This window comes from Notothenia rossii (assembly GCF_949606895.1).
Source record: "Notothenia rossii genome assembly, chromosome: 7".
In the NCBI taxonomy this organism is placed as follows: Eukaryota; Metazoa; Chordata; class Actinopteri; order Perciformes; family Nototheniidae; genus Notothenia; species Notothenia rossii.
Genome location: NC_136905.1, coordinates 64,203,049 through 64,225,747, shown reverse-complemented (window position 1 = coordinate 64,225,747; position 22,699 = coordinate 64,203,049). Strand labels below are relative to the sequence as shown.

At 41.0% G+C, this 22,699-nt stretch overlaps 1 protein-coding gene across 1 annotated transcript in view; it reads left to right on the top strand.

Moving 5' to 3' along the window:
* Positions 1–3,422: 3,422 nt before the first annotated feature.
* The window catches only part of pxdn (peroxidasin), a gene marked incomplete at its 5' end in the record, with an annotated part of 43,394 nt that continues 24,117 nt past the window's right edge, over positions 3,423–22,699 (top strand). The window contains 13 exons of the mRNA XM_079692830.1: positions 3,423–3,478; positions 3,885–3,956; positions 5,190–5,261; positions 7,645–7,716; positions 9,816–9,887; positions 11,810–11,881; positions 12,812–12,981; positions 15,684–15,801; positions 16,007–16,176; positions 17,627–17,899; positions 18,443–18,718; positions 21,152–21,264; positions 21,693–21,849. Of these exons, the coding sequence (XP_079548956.1) occupies positions 3,423–3,478; positions 3,885–3,956; positions 5,190–5,261; positions 7,645–7,716; positions 9,816–9,887; positions 11,810–11,881; positions 12,812–12,981; positions 15,684–15,801; positions 16,007–16,176; positions 17,627–17,899; positions 18,443–18,718; positions 21,152–21,264; positions 21,693–21,849 (1,693 nt within the window). The remainder of the gene's footprint in view (positions 3,479–3,884; positions 3,957–5,189; positions 5,262–7,644; positions 7,717–9,815; positions 9,888–11,809; positions 11,882–12,811; positions 12,982–15,683; positions 15,802–16,006; positions 16,177–17,626; positions 17,900–18,442; positions 18,719–21,151; positions 21,265–21,692; positions 21,850–22,699) is intronic.

Below are 22,699 nucleotides of genomic sequence, written 5' to 3'. Positions count from 1 at the left end.
GGTATAACCGGCAAGAGAGAAAGCCTTTGAGCTCAATACTGTTTCAGAAATAATCCTTGATAATCCAGGATATGTCGTTTCATCAAGGCAGTATTTAGTTTAGACAGTAGCTGCTGGGTCCCGCATGAGCTCAGCCCCCTCCTTTTTTTTTCAAAGCTTTATACCCCAAAACCAGCACTTTTGAAACAGGAAGTGAAATAGATGGATATGAGGCATGGCTAGAATGGGTGATCTTTTTGGTATTTTGAGCAAAACACAAATCATAGACATGTTTTTTATATATTTGTATATATCTGAGACCTATGCTATTGCCTACAAAATAGCATGATGGGTGCACTTTAAGGTAGATCTTGTGAAATTAGTATCATTAAGCCAGCCTTATTGCTTATAGAGTGGTGCAGTGACAATACTTGTCAACCCTCACGATTTTCGCGGGAGACTCCCTATTTCATTGCCCTCTCCCGGTTTCCTCCCGGGGTAATGTTTCTCCCGCATTTCTCCCGATTTCTGACAAAATCAGATTTACTCAGGACTGTTTCCACTTGGACTTAAATACAGCTACACCATTGTTTGGTTTCCATGGTAACACGTCTCTTAGTAGCGCGTGCAACTCAAAGTCTGAGAGGGTGAGGCAGATAGTCACAGAAAACAGAACAAGAATCGACAACTACTCTACTCTCTGCTCACTCCTTCCCTGTGAAATACAGGTCCAGCCCACACATATGCTCCATCAAGGATGGTGCTACAGGCCACAAGGCATTGCACTTAGAATTACAATAAGCATGTTAATGTTAATCTAACAGCTCCGGCGATCCACTAGCACCCCCCCACATTTTGCATTTTGAAATGCTCCCGATTTCTGAGGTCTCAAGGTTGGCAAGTATGGCAGTGACGCGTCCTAAAACCCGGAAGTAAGCTTCTCCCGGTTCCCTCGACAAAAAGCAATGCAATTTCTCCATAGGATTTTGGAAAATAGCTCGAAATAAGGTCTGTGGTTCACACACACTTAAGAGACGGATCATGTTTTGTTCAGTCGGATAATATCCATGATTCAAACATAATTTTTGAATCATAAATCTATTGATCATAAATCTATCGATTAGATTTATGATTATAAAAGTGAAAATAAATCATTGTTTGGGTTATGATGCATCGACAGATAAGGTTTTTTATTCACAGTTCTAGAGAAATAATTATTAAAACACACAGTACAGAGAGCCAGAGCTGCCATTCTGTGGTCAAAAGCCACTTTTGCAAGCCTGAGACCACTATTGGGCAATGGTAATGTCATCAACCCCAATACTTCAGGACACTCAGCTGAGGACTTGAGTAAGCTGAGCCTTTCCAAACCCTTCATGCTTTTCCTTTAAACACAGACAACACTGCTTGGTCTTACATAGCCTTCTCTATAAAGAAACAGGGTCATCTCAACCGTTAAGTGACATACAAAGTCAAAACAACAGCAACCAACCATGACAACAAGTTCAGTTAACAAATTGTGTGTGTGTGTGTGTGTGTGTGTGTGTGTGTGTGTGTGTGTGTGTGTGTGTGTGTGTGTGTGTGTGTGTGTGTGTGTGTGTGTGTGTGTGTGTGTGTGTGTGTGTGTGTGTGTGTGTGTGTGTGTGTGTGTGTGTGTGTGTGTGTGTGTGTGTGTGTGTGTGTGTGTGTGTGTGTGTGTGTGTGTGTGTGTGTGTGTGTGTGTGTGTGTGTGTGTGTGTGTGTGTGTGTGTGTGTGTGTGTGTGTGTGTGTGTGTGTGTGTGTGTGGTTGAGCCAGTTCAAGGTAAAGCTAAGACCCTAGAGTACGACCCTTCATTTATCTTTAGACTTACCTCAGCAGAATTGAGAAAGAGGGCTTTCATCTCTGCACCTGAGATGGGTGCTGCTTGAACCAGCATGTAGACCCCCCTCCCCACCCACCCTCATCTCTCTGAGCTAGAGGCAGTTTGGCAGCCCCTGCCTCAGCTTGTCAGGGGAGTGCATTATGTACCCTGGGCTTGTTGCCTCAAGAGGGGAGTTTTCCTAAGGGTGCTGTACTTCCTCACCTCACAGTGATCCCCGATCTTCTTACGGAAGACCCTCAACCGTCTCTTCACCTCAAATGTTTTTGACAGTCAATTTTACCCAATTATAGCCCTAAGTATCCTTAGTGCTCCAAGTGCATCAAACTTGCACTCCTGTTTCATCCCCCTGATTGTGAGGTTGTATTGTTTGGTCAAAGCTGTTGATTAATTTGAAAATAATAGTTTTATTTTGAAGTTACAGACGGTGGTGCCAGAAACAACAATATAATAGCTGTTTGAAGGACGTTCCACACAAAGCATGTCAGCAACAGAAAAGCTCTTCTAGTGAAGTCTTGCACTAGCTCACAGTCTATATGAAAGGAAGTCAGCATATGAAAAAGTTGGACTCCTTCTGATTGGACCCATATGTGAAGGCTTTTACAGAGTCACTGACCCATAAACATTTCACCGGCTATGAAATCAGTTGATTTGGTTATTTGGACGTCATCTTTTCAGAAATGTAAGGAGTCACCGCTGCTTTGCTTTTTGTGAATAAAGGGAAATGGACAAGATAAATACTTAGCTGTAATGTTGCCGTCAAACTGAGAATAAGACTGATCCCAGGGTTCTCATCACCCTGGTGCCGTGACAGTTTTGCACAATCACATTATGTCTGCGTGACCCGGTCTAAGATTATTTACTTTGTGGTCATTGCAGTGAGTGAGGCTTTCTAGAGAAAAAGGCTGATGTAGTTCTTCCTTTCTTCAGTGCAGTGATAAATCTGCTTTGTGGTTCCACCCGAATGCTCCCTTTATCTCTTTGGCCAGAGGTTTTTTCGATAGACTTTCCTCTCAGGTGACACGCTCTGTCGAATAATGCTACACTTCTTTGGTTGTTGTGGGTTAAAGCAGACCTTAAAGTAGGGCTGCTCGATTATTTGGGTCAATAATTGATATCACGATCATTAAAAACGATTATCCATTTACTTTGAAAACATCCATTTATTGAAAAAAAAAACGTGAACAGTATGTTTTTAACAGTTGATTACCCTGAACTTTAAGTATAATTCAACTGAAAAACCAATAATAATAAAAAAAAAATCGTTTTATTTAGATTATGATGTTTTCATAATCGTTGCAAGCCAAAATCGTAATTGCGATTTAAAATACGATGAATTGAGCAGCCCTACCTTAAAGACCTTGATACAAATGGTGTTTCTGCATGCACTCACTGTTAAGAGTTCTCTAAATTACATTACATTGCATTTTTTTGCCCCTCGTCATCTCAATAGCTGGTTCCCCTTACAGAATATCTTATTAAAATACGTTTAGCAAAAGGCTTAGTTGAAGATCAGATGACTTACAGCCCAAGTTCTATAAACATAACATCACTGTTCAGATGACATGTTCCAATTTCGAGTAATGCCTCGTGGGTTTCAGAATGATTTCACCTTCACAGGGATATTTGCAGTTTTAAGGTCTTTACCTCGTCAAGCTATGTCACTCTTTGGTAGACCAAGAGTGATTAGTGCCATGTCAAAGTTATTGTTATCATTACACAGCCACTTTAAATTAAGAAGTTAAAGGAGAAAGGCCCTGACAACTGCTGACTGCTGCGACTGGCTTGGCGATTGTTATCTTTGGGGCAAATGTTATATAAATCTGCCCACATGATTAAAGCTTCACAAAGGCATTCTTGTGAAATGAGTAATGTGTCCAATTATCCTTCAGGATTATTATGTGAAAGCTCTGCTGTTGACTTTAGTTAATGAAGATGTGTATTGCAGGCTTTCAAAACATTTAGAGATCTTTCAAGTAACTTGTATTCATGTACAACTTTTGATACTCTCCTTAATATGAATATATTTGTCTTCTTTTCTACAGCGACCTCAGGTTCAACAAAATCAAGGATCTACAACCAGGTTCCTTCAAACGATTAAAGAACCTCAATACACTGTAAGTCTTTGTCCCCGCTCCTCTTTTTTGACGCAAATTTGTTTTCTGAATAATATTTCATTGTATAAGCATTTTGTTGTTAGTTGTATTTAATGACACTTTTGAAATAAATCTAGACAATTTCCTTAAAACAACACTCTGCTGATTGCCACTTCCCTAGAAAGACCTGTTTGTTACACACACACACACACACACACACACACACACACACCACACACACACACCACACACACATACACATACACACATACACACATACACACACACACACACACACACACACACACACACACACACACACACACACACACACAGGCTTGTTCTGCTATGGTTTCACACATGTAGGTCAGCTCGTAATCTATGAGGAATTTACTTTTCCACTTCCACCCACAGAGCTATTGGTCATATGTCCGGGCTGCTACATGGTGCATTGCTAAGCTAATTAAGGACCTGTAATGTTTCAAGTGTTTGTGATTTTCTTGGGCAACATATTAGTTTAGCAACCTTCTTAAAATAAAGAACAAATGGGTGCATGTTTCAGCAATCCAGTAATAACAGTGTTTAAGCTGTTCAGCTGACTGCTCAAATAAATCAGACACACCTTAACATTATTAAAATGCTTTCTCCTGTGGCAGCTGCAAAGAAAGGTAGAAGAAAAACGCAAAAAGAAGAAGAGTAAAAATGGAATGTGTAGTATATACGGTTATATGCTGTATATCCATAGATACAAAAACATGGGAATCATTGCAGGCTATTAACATAGTGGTTTAGATTTAGTTTCAAAGTCAAGAAAAGTCCCTTAAAGTAGGAGGAGAAAGCCCGGCTTTTCCTATCAGCCAGCCAGCTATGTGGACTGCTGAGAGCTTTATATCCCCAACAGCTCTTTATGGTTTCAGTCTGCAGTTCCACAGACTGAACAACAACAACTAAAAACCATCAGTCTTTGAAGTACAGCGACATGTCCTATATTACTTTACTAAAAAGATCACAACACTTTGGGAATAACAACTCTGCACACTGCAGGTGTTTTTAAATCGCTGAGAAATATGAAACTGTTATAAGATTACCAACAGAACCTATACTGTGACAGACGTCAGGAGGCAATTGATTCAAATCCTTTCAATGCCATTATAATGTATTTTGCCTTAAATAGCTTTTTGCACTCCTCTCCGAATCAGCCCACACAAACTGTCAATCTTGTAAAAAAGATCCCCTGTTGTCTTTTCTACACAGCCTCCTCAACAACAATCATATACGAAGGATCCCCAGGGGGGCATTTGAAGATCTGGAAAACCTCAAATATCTGTAAGTTGCCTCATGTCAATGTTGTTGTGCTTTTAAGGTCAAGTGATAGAGTTTAAGAATATGTGGCAGCACCTCTTTACTGTCAAACGTGATAGTTGGCTGTTAAAGGAGTTCACATTTGTTCCATCAACAGAAGAGGGAGCATGGTGAAACATGTCTGATACTATTGTTGCAAAAAAACACTTATTGATGGTTACTGCTCAGACAGTATACATGTATCAGGGCAGTGTTAAAAAAAAATACATCAAGGAACAGTCTCCCTTTGTCTGATCCTGTGTATTTAAGTGTCTGGAAGCCGTGACCTGGAGGCAGGGTTGAGAACAGATTGTCGAGGCGTGTGTAGCCTCAAGGTTTCTGTGGGATTGCTAGTTTGCTTCCTTTGTTCGTCACTTACATTATCATCCCACAGGCTATAGGTAAGAGTACTGTCTGTGCTCACAGTTAGATATGGGCTGATTTCCCTGCCTGGAACTACGCAGTACATGCGCACAGTGCCTTGTGTTTGGTGATATTTTTGTACATTTTGAACTGAACTTATCATTATTTTCCATTTAGCTCTGATTAGACAAGGCTAGGTGTCTGCATAATGGCAGATAAAGTACCATATTCAAATGAATAATATAACTACTGATAAAAGTCTGTTTGTGTGAAAGAAGTAGTGTGACATTAAGGCTTTACTGGATAAGAATGTCATGTATTTAAACACGGACCACAACCATTTACCATGCTTTTTAGGTGTGACATTTTTGCCTTTTCATATAGATCAAGTCTATACTGCCTGTAGATTAAGCAAATACTCTCGCCCTGCTAGAATATAAGAACATTAGGTCATGCACACTTATTGACAAAGAAAAGGTCTGTCTCAACTTAAAGAATTTCAAATGAACTGAGGGGTCGCCTTCCGATAGTTTCACACATGGATTCTCAGGGGGCAGCCCTAGGTGACATACTGTTACATCACTGTCCAGACCATATTTAGGCCGAGCACTACACACATGAGACAGGATCATACACAACAACTCTAAGAGAGAGAGAGAGTGGGGCTGAGTGGGCTTTTTACTTTTTTTCTCTCCTCATTTCACCCAAACACAAACATGCTTTCCCGGCATATATCCTCCCTCTTTGTGTTGTAATTGAATCCTGTAGCTATTTTAATTACAATGGCCCTCACAGCTAAACATAGAGTTGATCTTAAGCCTGCACCATTGTCTCCTCTTTGTGATTAGGGTAAGGTATCCCCCCCCCCATCTCTCCTCTTTACTTCCTTTAAACCTTTGTAAAGTCCACTCCCTGTCATCTTTCATGTCCTCCAAACCCTAATGCCCCCCTCCCCCTCTTCCACAGCACAGTCATACAGAGCTCAATGCTCCTCTTTCTGGGAACCCTTGATTGAATAATGTATTATTATTCTGTTACCTTACATCCATCTGTAATTGTCAATCAGTGCATTTACCATAAGAACACAGATTTAATTCCACATCAAATAACTTGAATTTAACTTTCTTAGTTACATACGGATGCTGTTTTAGTTTAAATGTATATCTTTTGGTTTTGTGATGTTTAGCAGCAGTCAGGAAAAATCTTCCTGGTTCTTAAACCCAAAAACAGTGATAAAAGAAGTCACCAAAGTAAACAAATGACACTTATAGTTGCATTTACCATCATCAGTATGTACGAAATAGCTTGGCATGGTAATGAATTGTCATGGTAGCGTTACCAGAGACAGGCTCTAACATTGAGAAAGGCATGCAACTATAAAAAGAGAATGTTTATTTGTCCATGCGTTGCGTCACTTGTACTATGGGGAGCTCTCTATCTCTCATCATGTCTCATTATGAGTGCAGTGTTGGAAAGTCACACAGAAATATGGGAGAGTAAAGGGCAGAGCCTTAAATCTTTGCTTTTCTAGTATCACATTTCTGTAACATGTATGATGGATGGAAAACATGCACACATCAAGGGTATTTGTCTTTCAGTGTGCTAACATCCCATAATCATCCTGTATATGCTGCATATTACACAATTATTTCAAGTTCAAATGGATGATCTTATGTGATGCACACACCATGTTAACAGCTACACATGTTCTCATGAGCTGTGCACATATCTAAGTCTTTGATTTGGATTGTGTTATGTAAATATAAACCTATACTGTTGGACTAGTGATGTCAATGAAGCAGGAAGTGTAGTATATACTTCATTAAAAACATATTCTACAGTATTCATATATGTAATTCATATCATACCATCATAAAATGGCAACCAGACAACTGTTTTGTGATCAGATCCCCTCTACCTTCTCTTATAATAACCAGACAGAATTCAGATGATCCTGTGTGAGTGTTTGTGTTTTACTAATGTTACTGGTTATCTCTCCTTCCAGCTATTTGTACAAGAATGAAATCCAATCAATTGACAGACAAGCATTTAAGGGGCTTGTTTCTCTTGAGCAACTGTAAGTGACCAACTTCCTCGTTTACCTTTCCTTCTTCTCGACCAAACTGCTACTCCCTACCCCTACTGTCTCCCCGTCTGTAAAACACCTCTATTACCCCCACCCACCCCTTCCTGAGAGATTGCTAAAAAAAAAAACAATTCATGATCCCTGGTAAGGTCAACATTGTTACACAAGTCATGTGGTGCATTTCACAAATATTGGCATTATTTTTGAGCTGTTATGAACGTTGTATGACATGACTGTGTGGGCCTTACACAGTTGTCATGATGTTCAGTTTTCATTACCGTGTCACTTTCCACCCCCTGCGTGCGCCCCTCTATCTACTTTTCCACCGCCACCATGCATGCCGTGTGTGCACCCACCCTTGTATGCCGCGCTGACCCTTTTGCATGAGTCGCATGTCTTGTGGTCAGGACGGCAGATATTTGCCACCCCCATGCAAAGCCCAGAGCATGACGTCTAGCCTCGTGCTGCCAGTAGTGTTGTGCTCGGTCAGAGCTCGTGCTTCAGAGCAAAGCTTGACTTGCAATGCGTGTCTCCTGCTACTGCAGAAACGTCCCTTGTGCTCCAATTTGCTGCTCTAAGTGTTTTGAGAACCCTTCAGTGCATAATGTCTGTTAAGTATTTGTGATGAAATGTAATTGCTTTCTGTAAGTCTTAAAACACACACAACCTTCTTCTATCTTTATACCATACTTTCATGTTTGACAATAACAACACATTTAAAAATGTTGTTTGATGATATATGAATTGTGTGATCATAAAATTGTACAAGATTTACATGGTTGACTTGCACCTTTTTTTTTTTTGTAGATTAAAGGTTTTTTGTCTCTTTTTGGAGCTGATTACTTATTCTCTAAAACTGGATTTACAGAGCAACAAATACAAAATTCACCAAGTCAGACCACCCCCTACATCGGGGTCCATGCCTGGCAGCTGTTTTGAGTTTCGCCGCAATAATGAAGGGTTTTATATACAAGTGACAAGTTCTGAGCCCGATTGAATATACTTGAATAGTTATTCTATATCACCGCTGGAGCGTTAAGTCACATACTTCTTAGTAATAGCCCCAGCTCTCTCTGTTGTTGTGTTATCAAGATGCCAGTTGGGTTGTTAGGGATCACAAAGGAACACACACACACTTGGTCACAACATGGATGCAAAGCAAGACATTATCTAGTTTTTTACATTTAAAACCAATTCTGATACATTTTAATGTTATCCACATCTAAAATTGTTATAACAGTAAAACTTGATCTCAAATGTTATTGAAGGTGTAATGATAAAGAAATAGGATGTTAATTGAAAACTAGAGGGGTGTTACGTGGCTTTAAATGAGCTTAGTTCTTAGGTTAGGTCTTCATTACACCATTGTGTCTTTCTGCTTATCTGCATTGTGTTGTTTTCTGTCCAGGCTCCTTTCAACACTAGAACACACCCAAAGACAAAATGTTGGATGTTCAGTTCAGCTTTTAAACATACAGAAATAAATCAGCAGTTGAGAAACAACTAAAAATGACTTTCTAGTGTTGAACACATCCAGAGGAATTTAGCATTTTATGTTACACTCTATGCTGCTTTAGTTTTTCTGCGTGTCTGTTTTGTCGCTGCAGCTGCTTTGTCTGTTGCTTTCACTGTCCAAACAAACCAATTGAGTCCTTACACTTATCGATCTGCCATCCCTTTGATTTCCCTGACATTGTATTTGTTAGCCTGTGCTTTGATTTATGTTTTCTCAGCTCAGGCTTTTTAGAGCATAAATTGTGTTTGCATTCCATGTGGTAATCGTTGTTCCTGCTTTTCACCTGTGGGCAATCTCATTTCAAACTTCAGCCATAGATTTTCAGACCCTGTACATCAACTCTCCAAGATGGATGTGCAAATTCCTTCTGTCACCTTTTTTAAAACTACTTTTGAACATTTTGAAGTGTAAGGGATAGACAGGCGAACAGAAAAAACTAGAAAACACTGTTTTTTAACAGTTTTCTAAATGATACACCTCTTAGGCTCTTCCAGGACGATGAATTTATATTTAGTCAGACAGGGATCCCTAATCCAGTTTGACTGTGCTTTGTCTATGCTCTGTTCTTCTCCAGGTACCTGCACTTCAACAACATTGATTCGTTGGAACCAGAATCATTCACTCAACTACCAAAGCTGGAGCGACTGTAAGTTCATCCTGTCCGACTATTTCAACCTAAATGCTAAATGAAATCATCTGATTTAAAAAAATATCGAACACAGCAAATGGGTTCACCAAGGCAACTCATAGAAACCATAAAGCAATAACTGGCAAGATGTACTTACTGTAAAATAAATGAAAAATCAGGCAGGTCAAGATTCTGAACCTATACTTGGTTCCCATGACGCTGGTTTAGTTTGTCCCGTTTCAGCTTTGAGATTATGCAATTGTCCTTTTAGTGGTTTATTTGTTTAATAGATGACTTATGACCTATCAGGAAATATATTGGGTTTCAGTTATTTTCTAATCATGCTGCTTCCAAAAATACTCGCATTGGGACAATCGGTCAGAGAAAAACAAACCAGGGGGGCTGAATGAGATCACAACTGTCAAGTCAGAGTCATGGAGTGGACTGCGGGGTCGAGGACACATCTTGGCCTCATTAAACACGGAGCTGAGCTAATTGCAACCACAGATAGGAATGTCAATCTGAACATCACTGATTATATACTCCAGTATATCGCTTATATTGTGATGGGTTCCTCCAACTCTGTAGGACCGTTGTAACTTCAGCAATCTAAATGTACTAGATATAGAGTTTCCCCTTGGAATCTTGATATGGTCATCTTAAAGGAGCAGTGTGTAACATTTAGTGGCATCCAGCGGCGTGGTTATGAATTGAATATCAAATGCTCTATCGCAAACCCCACCTTCTGCTGATAATCTTTGGCTATCAGGTTATGTCAAAACTTCAAAGACTCTCTATAGTCAGTACTTGGTTTATCCGTTCTGAGATACTGTAGCAACATGGTGGAGCAACATGGCCATCTGCTTATTATAAGCTAACTAAGATAAAACCATATTTAGTTTAAGGTGATTATACACAATGAAAAAAGTGTTACAAATACATCCCATTTTTACAGGTCCCCTTAAATCCTGCACGCTACTTCTTAAAAATGAAGTGGTGATATTAATATTGTTTTCCCTGACCACAATTATACATAAACACATGCATACAATGGTTTAAAATAATGTAGCTGTGGTTCTTTTGTGGACCAACTGCCATTATCTTTCATATCGGAACCAGTTTACTTTTTTCCAGGAGCATATTAGGTTTCATAAAAGTTGCTCCATTTTATAAAAGAACAATAAAAGTAAGAATGTGCAATAAGGAGATCAAATGAAAAAGAATCAAGATATTTATACAAACATAAGAAGTCGAAGTAAAGCTGTCAGCAATGCCTGCATACATTCTGGACATGAGTTTTCTTGACAGCGTGCAGATGTGATGTCGCTTCTAAAATGTTCTACCAGATGGGTAGGGGGTTGAAGATGTCCTGTTAAATTCCTGTTTCATTATCCCTGTTTATGGGCCAGTGGCTGCCCAGTTCATCCATACTTCCCAGTCACTGAAGAGGGAAAGAAGAAGGAGAGACACCTGCAGACCAGGGGGGGGGGGGAAGGGGAGGGAAGGAATTCCCAAGTGCAAAGTCTGAGTGGCTTGTTGGGGAATATCTCCATGGTCACGGTCATAGCAGAAGTGTCCAGTGATCATATCTGTAGATTGGTTTCTACAGCTTGGGATAGAAGATGAAGTAATGCTTCGAAGATTCTCCTGATCCTCTGTAGTTTAAGAATGAGAAGTTTTGGGGGGAGGTTTTGTTACAAAGCCTTACATAAACACGGAAATGTTTTGATGTCTACTTATAGCAGAACAATATAAGTCTCCGGGGTCATCCAGTTGAACCTCCATTGCACGTCTGGGAAAATAATCATGTTTTTGTCCATTATGATAAATGAAACATGATATTAACAAAAAGCATATATTCCATTATTATTCCACTATTTGAAAAAAAAAAAGGATTTCTGTGAAATGTTTATCTTAAAGTGTGTCTGTCTTTCACTCAGGTTTTTGCACAACAACAGAATCACCCAACTAGTCCCGGGAACCTTCACTCAACTTCAGTCCATGAAGCGATTGTAAGTTTTAAAAAAAAGTCCCTCAAACAGCTGTGCTGAAACGCATGTCTCTATCAATTTCTGTAGCTTACTCCCATGACACCCATTATCAAGTGGGGCCTGTCGTCTGTTTCATGCCACGTAACCACACTGCAATGTTCTCACACTTTGGCTGCAAGGTGCATTCTATCACAAGTCATAGCCCTTCCTGCAGTTTAGAGTTTTGAGTCTGCTGCAGCGGGGATTAAAAATGGATTGTGTAGTGTAAGTTATGATCAGCAAAGCAAAAAACATTTTAAATGTTTTTAAGCACAACATATGCTTAATCTTCCATGAAATATGAGAATTGTGGTCTTACAACATGAGGCCTATTATCTTTAAACTCTAACCTCATCCAGCCAACAAGCAGTGTAGACAAATCCACAGTTTGGCCACATCCCATGAAGGACCATTTAAGTATTTGTCAGATCCTAGGCCAGAACTTAAACAGATAATAAAAGAAACTGACTGGCATTGAATTAACTCTAATCATGACTCTAGTATGTAAATATTTAATATATATAAATGATCACAAAGAAACTTAAAAGTGAAGCGGTACACAAATGAACACACTATCCAATAGAGCTTCACAAACGTAAAACTTAGACAGCTAATTCTTCTGAAAAACCTATTATGGATAAAAGAAAAATTGTACTAGAGCTGAAAGCTGGATCATTAATCAGAAAAGAGGCCAAACAGAGAGAGTTTCCCACGGCAGAAGGAGAATGTCTTCCAATATGTCCCTGCTGAGCCCCACTGTTTGGACTGAGCGGGGCCATGCCATGCCAGACCAGTTTTAGTTCATTTACACCGCTGCTGGTACAAGTTCACATTTCATATACAGTATAACAGTTTTAACGTGACCCAATTTCTCACTTGCTATGTGTCTGTGCATGTTGTTTATGTGTTCAGGCGACTGGATTCCAATTCGTTGAACTGTGACTGTGAGCTGCTGTGGCTGGCTGATCTGCTGAAAGAGTATGCTGAGTCGGGAAATGCCCAGGCTGCTGCCACTTGTGACTACCCAAGCCGCCTGCAGGGCAGATCGGTGGCAACACTCACCGCCCAGGAGCTCAATTGTGGTACTGAGAGAATAACCACACCTCCCACTGATCATGACAATTCTGAAATATAATGACCATGTGTTTTAGATAATGTATAAAGTCAGAGAAAAGCAGGGTTTTTATGATCCATTCTAATGACATATCTCCATCAAGCCCAACTGACACATTTGTAAAAATCAAATACAGTTGGCAAACTATTTGCAGAAAGCACAAAGCAACACAAGATGTTTTTATTAAAAGCCTCTTTATTGAAACCTGTTTGTTTTTTTTAATTGGAAGTTTAGTTTTAAAAAGAAACTGAAAAACACATATTTAGGGGCAAGCATACAGCCATGCATGTTTGCATAGCAGCTTGCATGTGGTTTCCATGTTCTTATTTCTATACATCTTAACCTAATCCTAAATCCACATACAAATCCTGCAGCCGTCCTGTCAGCAAATAGCATGTCGTCACCCTGAATCACTCGTACTCGTACACCCATAGACACAGACACAGGTGTATCCTCTCTTTGTGTCTGACGGCTGTGGGAACACAGCTGTTTCACTCCTCATACATCGCCAGCTGCGTCTCTGGTCTGGCTGAAATGTCAGTCAGGACCCTCTTTGGCCTCTGATCCCAGACCACCAGCAGCTGCTCAGCCTGTGTATGATATGTGTGCTCATGTTATGGGGTGTGATGGGGTGGTCCTAAGCTTTTGTCATTTGTTCTTTTCTTTTTTTTTACAGTTTTCTATTTATACAGGGTACAGACAGAACAAAACAATATATCACACAACATTGAAAGGCACACAAGGACACATAACATAAGTGTTATTATGTGAATTAGTAGGATGTAAAGAAAAAACACTGATGATAAGGTTATCAAATGGTTGCTACCGTCTTTTACAGGATACCCCCAGCCAATCCTAAATACCTGTGCTTACATTCCTTCTATAGCCCAAGATCAGATGATACCTGACATCAAATGCAAGATAATACAGATAGACATCTGGAAGTCTGCCTCTATCTCTTTTGCTGCAAATGTTATGTTAAAATAGTATAATGAAAACTAATATTACACACAGAGAGAAAAGCAAAAATGGATATTAACAATTACTATTAACATAACTAATATTGATTAGTTTACCTTGGGTGGAGTACCTTTTGCAAGCTTTTCAATCCAAAGGGAAGTATGCTTAACCACAGGGTGTATTCTGGGCCGCCCCTCCCTACACGCAGATCACGCAGAGTGCGTGGGGCCTCACCTCGCGGAGGGGGCCTCATCCGAAGCGCAAATGCGGCGCACCTTTATGCGCTTATGCGGCGCAATTACTGTAAGTTCGACGCCCCCCCGGCGTCATCTCATAACTTTGCGTGGGGCCACAAGTTGGTCAGGGGCGGCCCTGAGTGTATTGGTACTGTTAAAGACTGCAATAGAAACAACATCACTATAAGCCTGCATGGCAGATTTCCAGTTGGTTTCTATACCCGGCGGTCGGCTGCTGCAGTAAATCTAACTGCTTCAGCTCAGTGTTTCCTCCAGCTCCCACTGAATGCTTCAGTCTGAGCCAGGCAGCTGACTGTAAGCCAACCACATTTAATTCTCAGCAGCTAATTTGATGGCACCAACTTGCCCGTTCTTGCTCAATGTTACCCCCTCCATCTGTCTGCATATCCAAGCAGCAGAGGAAGAATGTCTGGTTCAAAACACGCTGGAAGTAATTCCACACCTCCCTCTCTTCCTCCCTCCCTCCTTGTACTCCCTTCTTGCTCCTGTAAACGAGGTGGAACAATGCATGGTGGGTCGAGCAGCTGTCGAAACAACCATCCTTCTTAAAAATGAAGTGCCACCTCCCTGCACAAGTTGTATCTGATGAACCAGGCTTGCCTCCTTATTGAACAACAATGGAGGGTGGGTTACCACAAAACTGTAATTACAATCCCCAGGGTTATTTGGAGTAATTTGGTGGGAAGATGAGAGATGGGTAGCCTGAAGTTCACAAGCTTCCTATGAGTTTGTACACAGATATACCCACATCCTATGGCTTGTTCTTTATGTAAGCTGATTGGAAATAAGTGTTTGTAGAGGTAGCTCTGAAATGTGTCTACCATCTGTACAGTGAGTGTGTTTAGCAGGAGCCACAGAAAAAAAGTGTGTGCTGCATTGTGTGGGAGCTTTACTTCCTTTTGAGACAGAAGTAAAACTTAAGGTGTATCGTGTTTTAGTAGCTGGAAACATTTGTGCATATTCCTTACCCCAGCGTCTGTGGGTTTTCGTACACATGGCTGTAAGATTGTGTGTAGTTGCTATTGTGGATGATCATCTACATACACTTGGCAAGGAAAGTGCCTTACATTACATGCCGTTTCAATAATGTCCTCGAGAGTGATTTATATTTGGAGGGGGGTTCAAGGGTTAGGGCATGCTGACTATATTGAATTATAAATGAATAATACTACTCTGCGGCTCTGGCTAATGAACTGACAGTGTCACTTTCCCTCAATGGCTCAGGAAATATGCCCAGAGAGGATAGTCTACTATTTGTCTTCACTGTTTTGAATGTCTGCCTAGGCATGCTGTTCAGCTACAGACTCCCTGCTAGCATAATGGAAAGGGCTAGAGCTATTCACAAGAGGCTCAGTTCAAAGGACAGACTGGTTGAAACAGTATACAGGGACAAATGAATGGACATTCTGTGTATAATAATGTTCCCATTCTTCTCGCTTTTCTTTTCTTCCAGAGGTACCCAGGATCACCTCGGAGCCGCGGGATGTGGATGTGACCTCAGGGAACACTGTTTACTTCACCTGTAGGGCCGAAGGAAACCCAAAACCACAAATCATCTGGCTCAGGAACAAGTAAGGCACTGAAATACACATAATATGTAATGTTTGGTTATAAGCGTGTCAATGTAATTAATTACAAAATAATACGTTTGGTGCGACGCATTGCTCTCATTAAGTCAGCTTTTCCCAGTTAGGACCCGTGATTTACATAGACTGTATACATATAATGATTCATGTCTCATTGGTTGTGATGTGTGTCTCTGTGCCTTCCTGATAGCAATGCTCTAAACATGCGTGATGACAGCCGTCTGAACCTGCTGGAAGACGGGACGCTGATGATTCAGAACACCAGGGAGACAGACCAGGGTGTCTACCAGTGCATGGCCAAAAACGTGGCTGGGGAGGTCAAGACTTCAGAGGTCACGCTGCGATATTTTGGAGCCCCAAGTAAGTTGCTGATTTCAATGTCCACCTCTGCTTATCACAGGGGAATTGTATTAACTTCTAAACCTGCATTGTGAACATTTCATGCAGACATCTGAATCTGACGGAGTCAAGGCTTTTGAACCTACATTGCAGATTAAACTGGAAAATTCAGATTAAGGGCACTAGCCTCTGAAAAGTGATCTTCTTGACAAAAACCTTTCAGATCCACATACCAACATTGATGTACTGCATTTGTTAATTGGTTTATCGTAGTGTCATTGGGGGTCATGTTATACACACTTTAAGGACGGCTCAGACCTCTTCCAAGGCCAATGCTGCATTTCCCTGCCAGGAAAATCGCTCTTCCGTTTGTACTTGAGCTCTGAGTCATAATGTGTAAACAACATGAACCCTAAACAAAAGATGTCTTGTAGTTCATTGAGTTCAAACAACATGTTGATAGCTTTTTTTCAAGGAAACTTTCACCTCAACTTTTATAGTCAAGAACTTTTTTTAATTTCTTTATTCTAACACCAACTTGAATGTGTGACAAATGTCTTATCTTTCAATTTCAACGAAAGTGAAACAATTAATTTATACATCTCTCCTGTGAGCCAGATTCTTTTAAAACTTGTATCAGTTTTTCATGTTTGATCTTTGTCTGTGATCAGAATAGAGCAAAGTGTCTGCATGTTGAGCAGCCCCTAAGCAACCCTCACAGTTCAGCAGGTCAAATAACTGGGATGTCTCACTGAGCTGTGAGCAAAGCACGCTGGCTTTCATCCTTAGATTTTCCTCTGACACACTCACACTAAGAGAAACACTCACACAAGTGCATTCTGTCCTCTGTTGCTCCTTCTCTCTAGCTCCTTACACACACACACACACACACACACACACACACACACACACACACACACACACACACACACACACACACACACACACACACACACACACACACACACACACACACACACACACATTACTCACACATCCATCTGTCACAGTATCATATCTGTCCCTCTGGGAGATTAGCATGTCTGTCTTTAAGTGACCCAAGGGTCATTGCCGCGGTGATGGATGGCCTTAGTGACTACCCCTTGTTTAGGAACAGTTTGAGAGCAGATGTTGTGCATTTCCTTTCTCAGTGTGACTGTAAACACCAGTCCTCTCCCTGTATACATACTTCCTCTGACTCCACTGTAATCACTGGCCAAATATGGACAGGACCCCAACAAATGTTGTCATACATGTGGGAGGTTGTTTTAGCAGTTTTCAAAGTGGCGTTGTTGACAGAAATATACAAAGATGATCTTTGTGCATAAACTGGCCTTTCAAACGCACATTTCTCAATTGCTTTATTTTCACCAATGTGTAAACACTAAACCAGAGACCCAGATGAAAAAGAACCTCTCACCTAATTGATCTAACCCAGTTCCCACGTTTTCCCCTCCCCCTTCTCTTTCAGCACGGCCAAGTTTTGTGATCCAGCCGCAAAACACGGAGGTGCTGGTGGGAGAGAGTGTGACCCTGGAATGCAGCGCCACCGGCCAGCCGCAGCCTCGTGTCTCTTGGACAAAGGGCGATCGGACCCCGCTGCCCAACGATGCTCGCATCAACATCACACCCTCTGGAGGGCTTTTTATTCAGAACGTGGTCCAGGATGATGGGGGACAGTATACCTGTTTTGCCTCCAATAATGTTGATACCATACACGCGACAGCATATATCATTGTACAAGGTATTTCTTACCAGATACCAGATTTCTTCTTCTGTGGAGACTGTTTTACTTTCCTTCAAATGCTTTAGGAAACGCAACTTGGGACTCTTTAAAAGCCATTAACAATCTAAACCAATTTGTATTTATTCAATTAAAGTGCATCTTACAGAATCACACATGATCTTTTAAGACATCCGGACCAATCACCTCAGTTCATGTTACCCAATCCAAAGTAATATGAATTCAAGACTCTATTCTGCTTGCATTATCTCATCTCACGGCAAGGACAGTGTTCTATGACAGAAGCATCTCCATGCCACTCAAATGTGATGAATTTCCTTTTGCAATTTGTATGGACCTTTTAGTTGATAGCCTTTATATACCTAACATGTTTGATTATAAATGTGTGTCATCAGTTTCAGATTTCATATTGACAAAATGAATGTTTTCTTGGCTCGTGTTACCAGTCAGATTTTCTCCTACTGATTAATCCCCTTATCTCCAGGTCGTATATTTTCAGCATTAATTATTTGAAATAACGTTTTTTTTGTCTACTGCCCCCAGCAATCCCACAGTTCACGGTCACGCCGCAGGACCAATCAGCACTGGAGGGTCACACAGTGGACTTCCCCTGTGAGGCAAGTGGTTACCCCCAGCCGGTGATTGCCTGGACGCGTGGGGGCAGTCCATTACCCCTAGATCGCCGCCATATGGTCCTGTCTTCCGGTACTCTCCGCATCACTCGAGTGGCCGCCCATGACGAGGGCCAGTATGAGTGTCAGGCAGTCAGCCCTGTGGGGACTATGCGCACCTCCGTGCAGCTCAGCATCCAGCAGAGAGGTAAGGATGGAGGGTGAGGCTTTACAATTAATGTAAAGAATGCTTCAGGTCCACATTATGTAATGTGCAGTTCACTTTAAGTGGGAGAGAAGAAGGAGCCATTTAGCTGCTGGTTATAATGCACTGCAGTGCATGGTAGTCACTTTTAGTTTCGCTACACTTTGCAGTAGAACAAAAGTAGTTGCAGTTGAAGCTGATGAGCAGTAAATCAACGCCTCACCACAGGCAGCACTCCCCAGGTGCACATTTGGCATAAGGCAGGAGGCTATAGAATTGCTGTCATACACAGACTAGGGTGACTGCTAAAAGACCCTCTTCCAACACTGCATGATGGGTAGAAGGGAAGTGGTAGGAGACAAAATGAGTTTTGCAGAACTCTATTCAAAGCCAACTTGTTCACACACAAAGCTTCAATTGAACGTTTACAATGCAGGTAATGCATCTTTATTTACCTTTATAGTTAACATAACACACTGCATGTGCATTTGTGTTTGCATGTTTTTGTTAAGTTAAGTTGCTGTGTCTCACTGCTTCTTTGTTTTGTGCACATGGCTGTGTTGTGTGTGTCTGTGCAGTGTTCCCATACATTGATTTATTTGTGGCGGGCCGCCACAATTAAATATCGTCCGCCATAAATGGATCTCATAAAAAAAAAAGAAGTTATTATTATTATTTTAATTATTATTATTTATTTGTTTTGGTAGTCTAATGGATAGTGAAGTGAGCTGATGAACGGAAGGTTGCGAGTTCAAATCCTGCCTGGAACACCAGTAATAGTGTGCCCTTGAGTAAGGCACTTAGCCCTCGGTTACTCCAGGGAGAATGTCCCTGTAATTGATCATTGTAAGTCGCTTTGGAATAAGGCGTCTGCGAAATGCCTGAATTGTAAATTGTAAATGATATTTTTGGGAGAATAAACCCCACAGATCCTCAACTCTGGTGTGTTTCACTCATTAACAACGCAACACAGAGCAACAAGATCGTTGTCTACAGTAGCCATGAACTCGCATGTATTATCTTATTTGAGGGGGGGGTGGATGCATGGACCACCCAAATAGGTTAAGGGGCCTTTGGCTTTTCTTGCCCGGGGGGGGGGGGGGGGTGCTGTGCTGTGCTGTGCTGTGCTGTGCCCCCGCAAATAGAATCAAATGATGTGGGAAACACTGCTGTGTATATGTGTGTGTAGCTGAAATTACAGGCTTGACACAGGAAAGCATGGCACTCTGTAATCCTGAGATGACACCATGTTTTTCCATGTAGTAGTGGCTGTTAACATGGCACAAAGTACATGTTGCATAATGGCCCCCACACTGTGAAAGCACAGAACAAGCCCACAACCAGTAGTATGATAGATGCCTTATTCTAAGAGCGACGTGCAGGAGAAAGTGAAAGGCTGGTTCTTTACCTTTCTTGGAGTAAAGCTTGTTTCCATTCCACAGTGATTTTAAGTTTATTAAAAGATGTTTCGATACGGACTTGGTAGCTGAACATTTACAGCAAATGCCAAATGATCATAACTTCACCAGTAGTGGATCTTTAACTGTACATAAAGGTGAAAATGCTTAAAATACAAATAATACGTTTTCAATATGGCTGTGTTCACATCCCAGATTTCTTTGTGCTTTGATGCTGTGAACCTTGTATTTTAAAAGGTTCAACTTTGTTTAAAAGCAGTTAATTAGTGTCAGACTGCTATGAAACTGCCTCCCATCCTATCGTGTGTTTCTAAAACTTGTGGGGATTTCCCAGGCTGACTGCTGCCTGCTACATGGGAACATTGAAGACATTTGATCATAGTGTGTGTGTGTGTGTGTGAGGGGGGGGGGTGGAATTCAGCTGCTATGAATCTTAAACAGTATAACAGAGTGACTCACTGTAACAATGCTCAAAACTGTGTGTGTGTATGTGTGTGTGTTGGGGGGTAGTTAAGTGGTTTGTGATTGCTGACCAACGTAATCCCTGTACAACAATGGAAAACAGCTCTTTTCACGTACATTGTCCCTGTAGTCAGAAAAAACGTATATATGTGTTTGGTTAACATTATCGTGTAAAAGACTTACACAAAAGTCAAAAGGGAAAACATTTCAAATGAATTGATGAATTACAGAAAAATGTGTTCCACCAACTGCTCATTACATTATTTGCTGCCGTATAAAGAAATGTATCATTTGGTTTTAGAATACAGATCGTCTTCATTCTCTTTGATCTGTAAGTTGACTTTAAGATGTTTAATGTTCTGCTCCCTGTAATAGACAAAAGAGGTGTGTATGTGAATGATCTTTTAGCCTACGCAGAAAGTCAAATGCCTAGACTAAGTCTTAGAGTTTCTGCTGTGATTGATGAATGTGTGATGAAATGAAATGTACATACTTTGATCACTGATGCATAATCATTAACACATGCATATGTGTGTGTATGTTTTAACTCATTCAGTAACGCCTGTTTTCACAAATGCTCCAAGGGACCTGACGACAGAGTCTGGCCAGGACGTCCAGATTCCCTGCAGCGCTCAGGGCCAGCCTCAACCTGTGCTCACCTGGAACAAGGTTAGATGATAAAGGTCCTCTGGGCTGGGTAAGGTGCTTATCACCTCACCACCACAGAGTTCATGGGCTTAGGACAAGTTTATAGAGGAGGAGACCTCCGCGAAACCTTTTGAACGATTTAACCATCAACCGGAGATGCTAACTGCAATGACAAGATCTCACCATCCAAGGCTTCTCTGACATTGTTTTGAGAGACTCCTAGTGGCAGAACTTAAAATATATGACTATTAAGTGACTCATTGATTAATAAGGTTAAGTTTAAGCTGAAATTTCCATCCAAAAACATCTTTTATAAAGTAACCAGCCCACACAACAGGTCCCATCTGCAAGGCTCTTAATCGGTGTCTTGTAGTTTGATACACACCTAAACATGCTATCTCCCAGGGTCCTGAACTCCAGCCTTGTCCCACCCCCTACCCTCTTTCCAGGATGGTGTACAGGTGACAGAGAGCGGCAAGTTCCACATCAGCCCTGAAGGTTTTCTAGAGGTGAAGGACGTGGGCACTGCTGATGCCGGACGCTATGAATGTGTCGCCCGCAATCCAATCGGCTACCAAGTGGCCAGCATGGTGCTCACTGTGACAGGTAAAAAACATCTCATGCAAACGGCGCATAACCATGCAAAAGGAAGGGAATAGAACGCAGAACAAGTGAACATATTTTGTAAGCTGTGTGACTTGTAAGCTTTTCGCTGTGTGACTTGATATTTCCTCCTGAGACTCCTCAGCTCAGACCTCAGTAGGCTACTCTGTTGGTGAACAATAAACTGTATCAATGCTCTTTGATGTTGTAGGACTCTCTTAGTCCTCACGTCACAATCTCCCTCTATTTCATGGAAAACTTAGGCGAAAGAGTGTTCCAGAAATATTAAGCAAAATATGTCACATTATATAATGACTGTTACCGAGTCATCATTTTGAGAAAAAGACCTTCAAAGTTTCCTCTTCTATGGAATTCATCGATCTGATTGATTATTAGCAGAGCAAATGATCAAAGTTGTGTGTGTGTGCGTTTGTGTGTGGTGTTTGTTTCCCGGGGAAAACACTCACGAGAAACACCGGCTGTTGTTATGCCTGCTGTGATGTCAAGTTACTCCCTTCTCCGCTTGTAATTATGCCGTTACAAGCTTCAAAGTTGTATTTATCATCTGATTTTTCCGAAACAAGTTATATATATATAATATTCTGAAAGCCAAGACTTTGTTTATTTGAAATCAGATGAACACAAACTGTCACGGAACCTGCCGCATTATCTATGATTACTATACGCCTTACATTCATAATTTCAGCCGGAGGGAGGTGGAGCGGCGCTGTAGAACAGCAGAGTGGCGAGTGAGAGCTGTCTTCTTCCCTTTACAAGCTTCAAAAATGTATTTATCAAGTGATTTTGGAAATAAAAGTTTCATATTCTGAAAACCAAGACTTTGATTATTTAA